Source organism: Haliotis rufescens, unplaced genomic scaffold (assembly GCF_023055435.1).
Source record: "Haliotis rufescens isolate VD_foot unplaced genomic scaffold, xgHalRufe1.0.p SCAF_21, whole genome shotgun sequence".
Taxonomy (NCBI): Eukaryota; Metazoa; Mollusca; class Gastropoda; order Lepetellida; family Haliotidae; genus Haliotis; species Haliotis rufescens.
The window spans coordinates 12024775-12035160 of NW_025963902.1; the positions used below are offsets into that span (position 1 = coordinate 12024775).

Sequence of the window (10386 nt, forward strand, 5' to 3'; positions counted from 1 at the left end):
GTGAGTGAGTGCGTGAGTGAGTGAGTGAGTGAGTGAGTGAGTGAGTGAGTATTGTTTTCGCCGATTTTTGCAAAATTCCTGCAATATCGCGGCGGGGTACACCAGAAATGGGCTTCACACATTATACCCATTTAGGGAATAGAACCTAGGTCTTCTGCGTGACGAGCGAACGCATTAACAACTAGGCTACCCCGCCGCCCCTACATGGCAAGAGATGAATCCACCGGTGTACTGAAGATGGCAGTGATGGTATTGACTACAACTATGTTGATGAGGACGGTTGTAGTATTTGCATGATAAACCGACCCTTGAGGGAGTGAGTGAGTGAGTTGGGTTTAATGCCGCTTTTAACAGTATTCCAGTTATATCGCGGCGTGTCAGCTTAATGTTGGAGGAAAGCCCGAAGTGATGCAGGTCTCAGACGTTTATCACTTCGGTGAAACCCACGAGCACGAGTATGGTGCTGAGAAACCTAGAAACATAATCGGGCGAACCGGGATTCGAACCCACAATCACAGGTTTCTGGCGTGCCCAAGGGACACAACTCTGCACAGGGAATCGCGGCGCCTAAGACGACTGGGCCACCCGTGCCCCCGGTTTAGATATGAAGTATTCCCAAGATACATGTAGGTGTGGTTAGATAAATGTTCTTGGGAAATATAATTGCTGTGCAGTAAATATCTATTGTCTGAACGATACAAAAATATACAGGACAGCCATCGTACACACACGTTTTATTCAGGGAAGGAAAAGATAACGTATGTACATATTCTAATCACATATATCCTCAATACCAGTGTTTATAGACACATTAATCAATGGCAAGTAAACAGACATATCTCGAACATTCAGATTGACACCAGAAGGAGAGCGTGACACGTGACATCGGGAGTGCCACCTTGCATAGACAGTGACACGTGACATAGGTAGTGACACCTGTAGGAGGGAGTGACACAAAAGGAGCGTGTGACATCTGTAAGAGAGAGTAACACGTGGCAAAGGGAGTGACAGATTAAGGACAATGGGACACCAGAAGGAGAGTGTGACACGTGACATCGGGTGTGACACGTGACATCGGGAGTGACACCTTAAGGACATTGACACCAGTAGGAGAGAGTGACACAGGAAAAGGAGATTCACCCTGAATAGGGAGTGACACATTAAGGAAAGTGTGACACTTGAAGGAAGAAGAAGTGACACCTACAAGAGAGAGTGACACCTGAAGGAGAGAGTGACATCTACAAGTGAGAGTGACACCTACAAGAGAGAGAGTGACACATTATGGAAAGTGTGACACCTGAAGGAGAGAGTGACAGCTGAAGGAGAGAGTGACACCTGAAGGTGATAATGAGACCTGAAGGTGAGAGTGACACCTGAAGGTGATAATGACACCTGAAGGAGAGAGTGACACCTGAAGGAGAGAGTGACACCTGAAGGTGAGAGTGACACCTGAAGGTGAGAGTGACACCTGAAGAAGAGAGTGACACCTGAAGGAGAGAGTGACACCTGAAGGAGAAAGTGACACCTGAAGGAGAGAATGATATCTACAAGTGATAGTGACACCTGAAGGAGAGAGTGACAACTGAAGGAGAGAGTGACACCTGAAGGTGATAATGACACCTGAAGGTGAGAGTGACACCTGAAGGAGAGAGGGACACCTGAAGGAGAGAGTGACACCTGAAGGTGATAGTGACACCTGAAGGTGATAATGACACCTGAAGGAGAGAGTGACACCTGAAGGTGAGAGTGACACCTGAAGGTGATAGTGACACCTGAAGGTGAGAGTGACACCTGAAGAAGAGAGTGACACCTGAAGGAGAGAGTGACACCTGAAGGAGAGAATGATATCTACAAGTGATAGTGACTCCTGAAGGAGAGAGTGACAACTGAAGGAGAGAGTGACACCTGAAGGTGATAGTGACACCTGAAGGTGATAGTGACACCTGAATGATATGGTGATACCAGAAAGCGGGAACGGCACAGAAATGAAGGAAGTTGATCCTCATCATTTCTAGATCTAATAACATTAAGTTCACTACATTTAAACGTGTGCAGTACATTGTAGCATAAAAACAGAGAAAGACAAGTAAATATACGTGCAATTATGTTGGATGACCATCAGGATCATCTTATAGATAATTATACTACAGTAAACTACGGTTATAACGAACTCAAGGGACTACAAATTTTAGTTCGTTATAACCGTAGTTCGTTATAAGCATATATACATGTACATCATAACTACAACAAATAGTCGGGACCAAAAAGTAAGTTCGTTATATCCGTCAGTTCGTTATAAGCGTGTTTGTTTTAACCGTAGTCTACTGTACATCCATGAACCTTATAGACAGTTGTACTTCTCATATAAAGTTATACTATAAAATCATCCCGACTCTTGTGTTTTTTGGTGTGTAAATTCAGTTAAGACCAGGTTGAGTTAAAAAGCACGTGGCAGCAGTTCTTTTAATAAACCATTTGTTATCACTAATTATTACATATGTCAACGTACAAATTGCAACTCTTTAGTACAAGTGTACGAATATATAAATAATGTTCTGCTACCAAATCATCGATGGCTTTGAAATGACATGAGGTACAAAGGATGTATAAAGACGCTAAATGTTACATCCGTGGAGGGGTGATGGGGTGCAGGGGTGGTGGGGTGGTGGGGTGGTGGGGTTGCCTAGTGGTTAAAGCCCTCGCTCGTCAATCACTCACTCACTCACTCAAGTCGTGGTGATTCCGGGTTACAATGTATGTTTATCGTAAAGTGATAAGGTGGTCAGACTCAGTGACTGGCCTGATTGCTAGTATAAGGGTCAGTAGTGTTTACCTTTACAATAGAGCTCTTTTCTGGAACAATGTTATCCCAGTGCCCTCATAACACCCACCCACCCACACAAACACACCCACACACCCACACCCACACCCACCCCCACCCCCCCCACCCCCCCCCCCCCACACACACACACACACACACACACACACACACACGCACGCACGCACGCACATAGATACAGACACACACACATAGATACAGACACACAGGTACATGGACATACACGCGTGCACTAATCAACATGTCCAAAGACACAGTTAGACAGACAGACATAGACCCAGACATAGACACACACACACTCACAAACATGCATACATGTATATACACAGACGCGCAGAAACAGACACACATAGACACGAACACAAGCCCATATACATTTTCAGACAACCACTCACACAGATTCAGACACACTCAGACAGACCTGCAGACACAGACACACAGAGGCAGACACTCACATACATATAATTTACATACACACACTCACAGAGACATACACACTGAGACGTAGTCACCGATACACAGATACAGACACACACATATGCACAAACACATGTATACAGACACACACACAAACACACACACACACATAGAAACAGACAGACATAGGCTCACACAGACGTGAGTGCGTGAGTGAGTGAGTGAGTGAGTGAGTATTGTTTTCGCCGATTTTTGCAAAATTCCTGCAATATCGCGGCGGGGTACACCAGAAATGGGCTTCACACATTATACCCATTTAGGGAATAGAACCTAGGTCTTCTGCGTGACGAGCGAACGCATTAACAACTAGGCTACCCCGCCGCCCCTACATGGCAAGAGATGAATCCACCGGTGTACTGAAGATGGCAGTGATGGTATTGACTACAACTATGTTGATGAGGACGGTTGTAGTATTTGCATGATAAACCGACCGTTGATGGAGTGAGTGAGTGAGTTGGGTTTAATGCCGCTTTTAACAGTATTCCAGTTATATCGCGGCGTGTCAGCTTAATGTTGGAGGAAAGCCCGAAGTGATGCAGGTCTCAGACGTTTACCACTTCGATGAAACCCACGAGCACGAGTATGGTGCTGAGAAACCTAGAAACATAATCGGGGCGAACCGGGATTCGAACCCACAATCACAGGTTTCTGGCGTGCACCAAGGGATACAACTCTGCACAGGGAATCGCGGCGCCTAAGACGACTGGGCCACCCGTGCCCCCGGTTTAGATATGAAGTATTCCCAAGATACATGTAGGTGTGGTTAGATAAATGTTCTTGGGAAATATAATTGCTGTGCAGTAAATATCTACTGTCTGAACGATACAAAAATATACAGGACAGCCATCGTACACACACGTTTTATTCAGGGAAGGAAAAGATAACGTGTGTACATATTCTAATCACATATATCTTCAATACCAGTGTTTATAGACACATTACTCAATAGCAAGTAAACAGACATATCTCGAACATTCAGATTGACACCAGAAGGAGAGCGTGACACGTGACATCGGGAGTGCCACCTTGCATAGACAGTGACACGTGACATAGGTAGTGACACCTGTAAGAGGGAGTGACACAATAGGAGCGTGTGACATCTGTAAGAGAGAGTAACACGTGGCAAAGGGAGTGACAGATTAAGGACAATTGGACACCAGAAGGAGAGTGTGACACGTGACATCGGGTGTGACACGTGACATCGGGAGTGACACCTTAAGGACATTGACACCAGTAGGAGAGAGTGACACAGGAAAAGGAGATTCACCCTGAATAGGGAGTGACACATTAAGGAAAGTGTGACACTTGAAGGAAGAAGAAGTGACACCTACAAGAGAGAGTGACACCTGAAGGAGAGAGTGACATCTACAAGAAAGAGTGACACCTACAAGAGAGAGAGTGACACAATATGGAAAGTGTGACACCTGAAGGAGAGAGTGACAGCTGAAGGAGAGAGTGACACCTGAAGGTGATAATGACACCTGAAGGTGAGAGTGACACCTGAAGGTGAGAGTGACACCTGAAGGAGAGAGGGACACCTGAAGGAGAGAGTGACACCTGAAGGTGATAGTGACACCTGAAGGTGATAATGACACCTGAAGGAGAGAGTGACACCTGAAGGAGAGAGTGACACCTGAAGGAGAGAATGATTTCTACAAGTGATAGTGACACCTGAAGGAGAGAGTGACAACTGAAGGAGAGAGTGACACCTGAAGGTGATAATGACACCTGAAGGTGATAATGACACCTGAAGGAGAGAGTGACACCTGAAGGAGAGAGTGACACCTGAAGGTGAGAGTGACACCTGAAGAAGAGAGTGACACCTGAAGGAGAGAGTGACACCTGAAGGAGAGAATGATATCTACAAGTGATAGTGACACCTGAAGGAGAGAGTGACAACTGAAGGAGAGAGTGACACCTGAAGGTGATAATGACACCTGAAGGTGAGAGTGACACCTGAAGGTGAGAGTGACACCTGAAGGAGAGAGGGACACCTGAAGGAGAGAGTGACACCTGAAGGTGATAGTGACACCTGAAGGTGATAATGACACCTGAAGGTGAGAGTGACCCCTGAAGGAGAGAGTGACACCTGAAGGAGAGAGTGCCCACCTGAAGGTGATAGTGACACCTGAAGGTGATAGTGACACCTGAATGATATGGTGATACCAGAAAGCGGGAACGGCACAGAAATGAAGGAAGTTGATCCTCATCATTTCTAGATCTAATAACATTAAGTTCACTACATTTAAACGTGTGCAGTACATTGTAGCATAAAAACAGAGAAAGACAAGTAAATATACGTGCAATTATGTTGGATGACCATCAGGATCATCTTATAGATAATTATACTACAGTAAACTACGGTTATAACACACTCAAAGGGACTACAAATTTTAGTTCGTTATAACCGTAGTTCGTTATAAGCATATATACATCATAACTACAACAAATAGTCGGGACCAAAAAGTAAGTTCGTTATATCCGTCAGTTCGTTATAAGCGTGTTTTTTTTAACCGTAGTCTACTGTACATCCATGAACCTTATAGACAGTTGTTCTTCTCATATAAAGTTATACTATAAAATCATCCCGACTCTTGTGTTTTTTGATGTGTAAATTCAGTTAAGACCAGGTTGAGTTAAAAAGCACGTGGCAGCAATTCTTTTAATAAACCATTTGTTATCACTAATTATTACATATGTCAACGTACAAATTGCAACTCTTAAGTACAAGTGTACGAATATATAAATAATGTTCTGCTACCAAATCATCGTTGGCTTTGAAATGACATGAGGTACAAAGGATGTATAAAGACGCTAAATGTTACATCCGTGGAGGGGTGGTGGGGTGGTGGGGTGGTGGGGTTGCCTAGTGGTTAAAGCCCTCGCTCGTCAATCACTCACTCACTCACTCAAGTCGTGGTGATTCCGGGTTACAATGTATGTTTATCGTAAAGTGATAAGGTGGTCAGACTCAGTGACTGGCCTGATTGCTAGTATAAGGGTCAGTAGTGTTTACCTTTACAATAGAGCTCTTTTCTGGAACAATGTTATCCCAGTGCCCTCATAACACACACCCACACACACACACACACACACACACACACACACACACACACACACACACACACACACACACACACACACACACACACACACACACACACACGCACGCACGCACGCACGCACGCACGCACGCACGCACGCACGCACGCACGCACATAGATACAGACACACACACATAGATACAGACACACAGGTACATGGACATACACGCATGCACTAATCAACATGTCCAAAGACACAGTTAGACAGACAGACATAGACCCAGACATAGACACACACACACTCACAAACATGCATGCATGTATACACACAGACGCGCAGAAACAGACACACATAGACACGAACACAAGCCCATATACATTTTCAGACAACCACTCACACAGATTCAGACAAACTCAGACAGACCTGCAGACACAGACACACAGAGGCAGACACTCACATACATATAATTTACATACACACACTCACAGAGACATACACACTGAGACGTAGTCACCGATACACAGATACAGACACACACATATGCACAAACACATGTATACAGACACACACACAAACACACACACACATAGAAACAGACAGACATAGGCTCATACAGACATACACAGACACACACAGAGACAGGCACACACCCAGACACACAAAACACGGACACACACAGACACACAGACAATTGCACACACACATACGCACAGAGGCTCACACAGAATTACACAGGCACACACAGAGACAGACACACACCCAGACACACACAAAACACGGACACACACAGACACACAGACAATTGCACACACATACGCACAGAGGCTCACACAGAATTACACAGACACACACAGAGTCAGACAGACACACACCCAGACACACATACAATTGCACACACACATACGCACACAGGCAGACAGACAGACACACACACAGACACACACACACACACACACACACACACACACACAGAGAAGCACAGACACACAGACGCACAAACACTTGTTATGATGACTTTGGGTTATATATATACCGGATAATTTGTGTTATTTTTGTTTGAGGAGACACCGCAATTTCTGCATAAAGCATGTCACATAGAGTTTTGTATTCATCCAAAGCTGACCGATTCTCATGATCTTAGTGTATGATAATAACGTACACGCATTACCATACATCTCATAACAGGCGTGTACGTGTGTGACCTGGTCTAGGGAAGTAATTCTTGTAATTTATAGCCAGTAAGTTATCTCACATGCCAGTCAAGCGTGTTACTGACACGTCAACTTTTGAAATCTCGTTCACATAAAGCTTGAGTGAGGGCTTAAATGTTGTAACCCTTAACAAACAACTTCTGAGTAAGAGTAGTAAGACGCTGTTGGAAATCTTCGCAGAGAGAACATGCTCTGTTGGAAGTTCTGAAATGTAGACACCAAAAAAATGGAAAAAGTATTGCTCGACATAAAGAGAAAGTTGACAATTGGAAAGTCGAAATCATCCCTTTTGTCATAAAGTCTCGTGAATAGTGTTTTTTGAGGAAGGTTAGCATTTCACAGATTGTTTTCTCATTACGCGTCTGGTGACATTTGATGACAAATTGTCCTCAATTGCCCGTTGCCATCCTCGACATAGTCAGATGACAACAGTGGCTAAACAAACTCGGACTGAACAAATAAATATCCCCCGGGTGTAATTTAGAGGAATTCCAAACGATTGGTTTCGTGTTGTATAGGACTGAATCGATTATACGGTTTCATAATAATTTCCTTTTCAGAAATGACGTGCTTGTTGTGACATAAAATTGGACTACATAGCCGCTTTAATTTTAACTGAAATTAATCCATATACAAGTAAAGACGGTATTTAATTGAAGATTGGTTTTTACATGTCTACACTAGAACTATTAATATATCTGTTTGTTACAGTGAGTGAGTGAGTGAGTTGGGTTTAACGCCGCTTTTAACATTATTCCAGTTATATCACGGCGTGTCAGCTTAATGTGGGAGGAAAGCCCGAAGTGATGCAGGTCTCAGACGTTTACCGCTTCGGTGAAACCCACGAGCACGGGTATGGTGCTGACAAACCTAGAAACATAATCAGGGTGAACCGGGATTCGAACCCACAACCATAGGTTTCTGGCGTGTCCAGGGGACACAACTCTGCACAGGGAATCGCGGCGCCTTAGACGACTGGGCCACCCGTGCCCCATGTTTGTTACACGATAGGAATAGAACGTATAACACTGGATGCTGTTAGATGTATTTAATAGAACTTCAATTCAGAAAATGATCTTACATAACATAATAACATAATTTGACAAAATAAAAATCTGTCTAAATAGGCAAGCATTATAAAATAGGAACATTTTGTGTGAACAGGCGTTCTAAGCTCTTTATTCCCGCATGATCCGCTTCTTCCAATTCGTGACCGCGTTGGTGTTTAACGCCGCATTCGGCATTATTCCAGTCATACGAGGTTGGCCTGTCAAGACAGCCCACTACACTGATAATCTTCTTCTCCCTTGATGTCCAGTTGATTTATGAAGTAACATCCTCAGTCTGTTGAAGAAGGCTTTTCTGGCATACTCTTCCTCGCCCCACATCAGGTAGGTTGTCGTCTGCAACATGGCTCTCATAGCTTTGGTCACGTGACGTGTGTCTATCTCCTCCAGCATCACCACCACCAGGAGGCGCTGTCCATTTTCGAGCACGTGACGCTGGATGAGATTCAGCTCAAACTGGCACCATCCACTCTGGGCAAACTCGTTGGAGAGGACGATAATAATTTTCCGACTTCCTTGAATTGAGTCAACGATGTTATCAACAATTAATTTTCCAACTTGAAAGTCTCTATCATGAAGGCAAAGTTTAAGGTTCTCCTTGCCTTCAAGAACTGGAAGTAGAGTCTTAATGACCCAGGTGCGATCTGGTGCACAATAGGCTACAAATGCGTCATATTCGTAGTCGGCGTTGTCCACCTCCTGACGTCGACTATATCTGACCATGTAGATGAAGTATCGGATGTGCCAACGGTAACGATACATCACTGCCCCTGTCACCAGGAACGCTATAAGCACAACACTTAAGGTAAGAGTTGTAACTTTCACTTCTTTATCCATTAAACATGTGATTTCCGACATCTTCACATCTAACAGATGTACACCTTTCAGACTTGGCGGACTTGAGCAATTGTATGTTGCTTTGTGACTCGCATACTTCTTGAAACCAAACTTGTTTGGTTTTGTACGCATCCATTGGATCAACCAATTTATGGTGCACGTACAAGAAAAGGGGTTTCGGGCCAGTTCAATGTCTGTTATATTTTTCCTTAATTCTAGTGGTAAAATGTTCTCTTCTAGTGTTGTGATTTGATTACTTGACAAGTATAACTTTTTCAACTTCGTCATATTCTCAAATGTATTTGACTTCCATCCCATTATAGAGTTCCGGTACAGTGCAAGACTACCAATATTAGTTAAGCGCTCCGTTATAACCTGTGGTATAAAACGAAGGCCTGTGCCTCCCATAACCAAAACTTTGAGGGATTTGAGATCTCCAAGTAGTGTGTTTAACTCGTTTTCAGTGGTTATTTGAAAAACATTATCATTGAGATCCAGCAACTCGAGTGTAGAACATCCTTCAAATACCCGCAAGTCAACCTCAGCCTGTCTGAACCATATATGATTTTCACGGAAAAAGATTTGTTTTAACGCCGAGTTATTAAACACAGCTCGTTCGATATTGTGCATTGCACATCCAACATAGGATAGGGTGATTTTGTACAACATCGGAAACATTGCAAACTGGTTTGATTTTAGTTCACTAAATAGATTGCCATTTAAAGACAAGTTCGTGATTCCAAGCAGGCAATTGTAGTGCTGTTTCTTCAGATACCTCATCTGATTCCACTGTATAGAGAGATGTGTAAGTTGGGGGAAACGTGTACTATTGATTTCTCGAAAACAAAAATCGGGAAATGCATAAAACTTATTGTTGTCAAAATTCAGATAGCGTAGAGAGGCGAAAAGG

At 43.7% G+C, this 10386-nt stretch overlaps 1 protein-coding gene across 1 annotated transcript; it reads right to left on the bottom strand.

Moving 5' to 3' along the window:
* Positions 1-8720: 8720 nt before the first annotated feature.
* LOC124145731 (toll-like receptor 2) lies at positions 8721-9794 on the bottom strand. The gene has a single exon (XM_046515625.2). It carries the CDS (start codon positions 9792-9794, stop codon positions 8856-8858), a length of 939 nt encoding a protein of 312 aa, XP_046371581.2. The 3' UTR covers positions 8721-8855.
* Positions 9795-10386: the final 592 nt, after the last annotated feature.

Coding starts and splice junctions, on each gene's coding strand:
- LOC124145731 (XM_046515625.2), bottom strand. CDS start 9,794: ATGGGATGGAAGTCAAATACATTTGAGAATATGACGAAGTTGAAAAAG.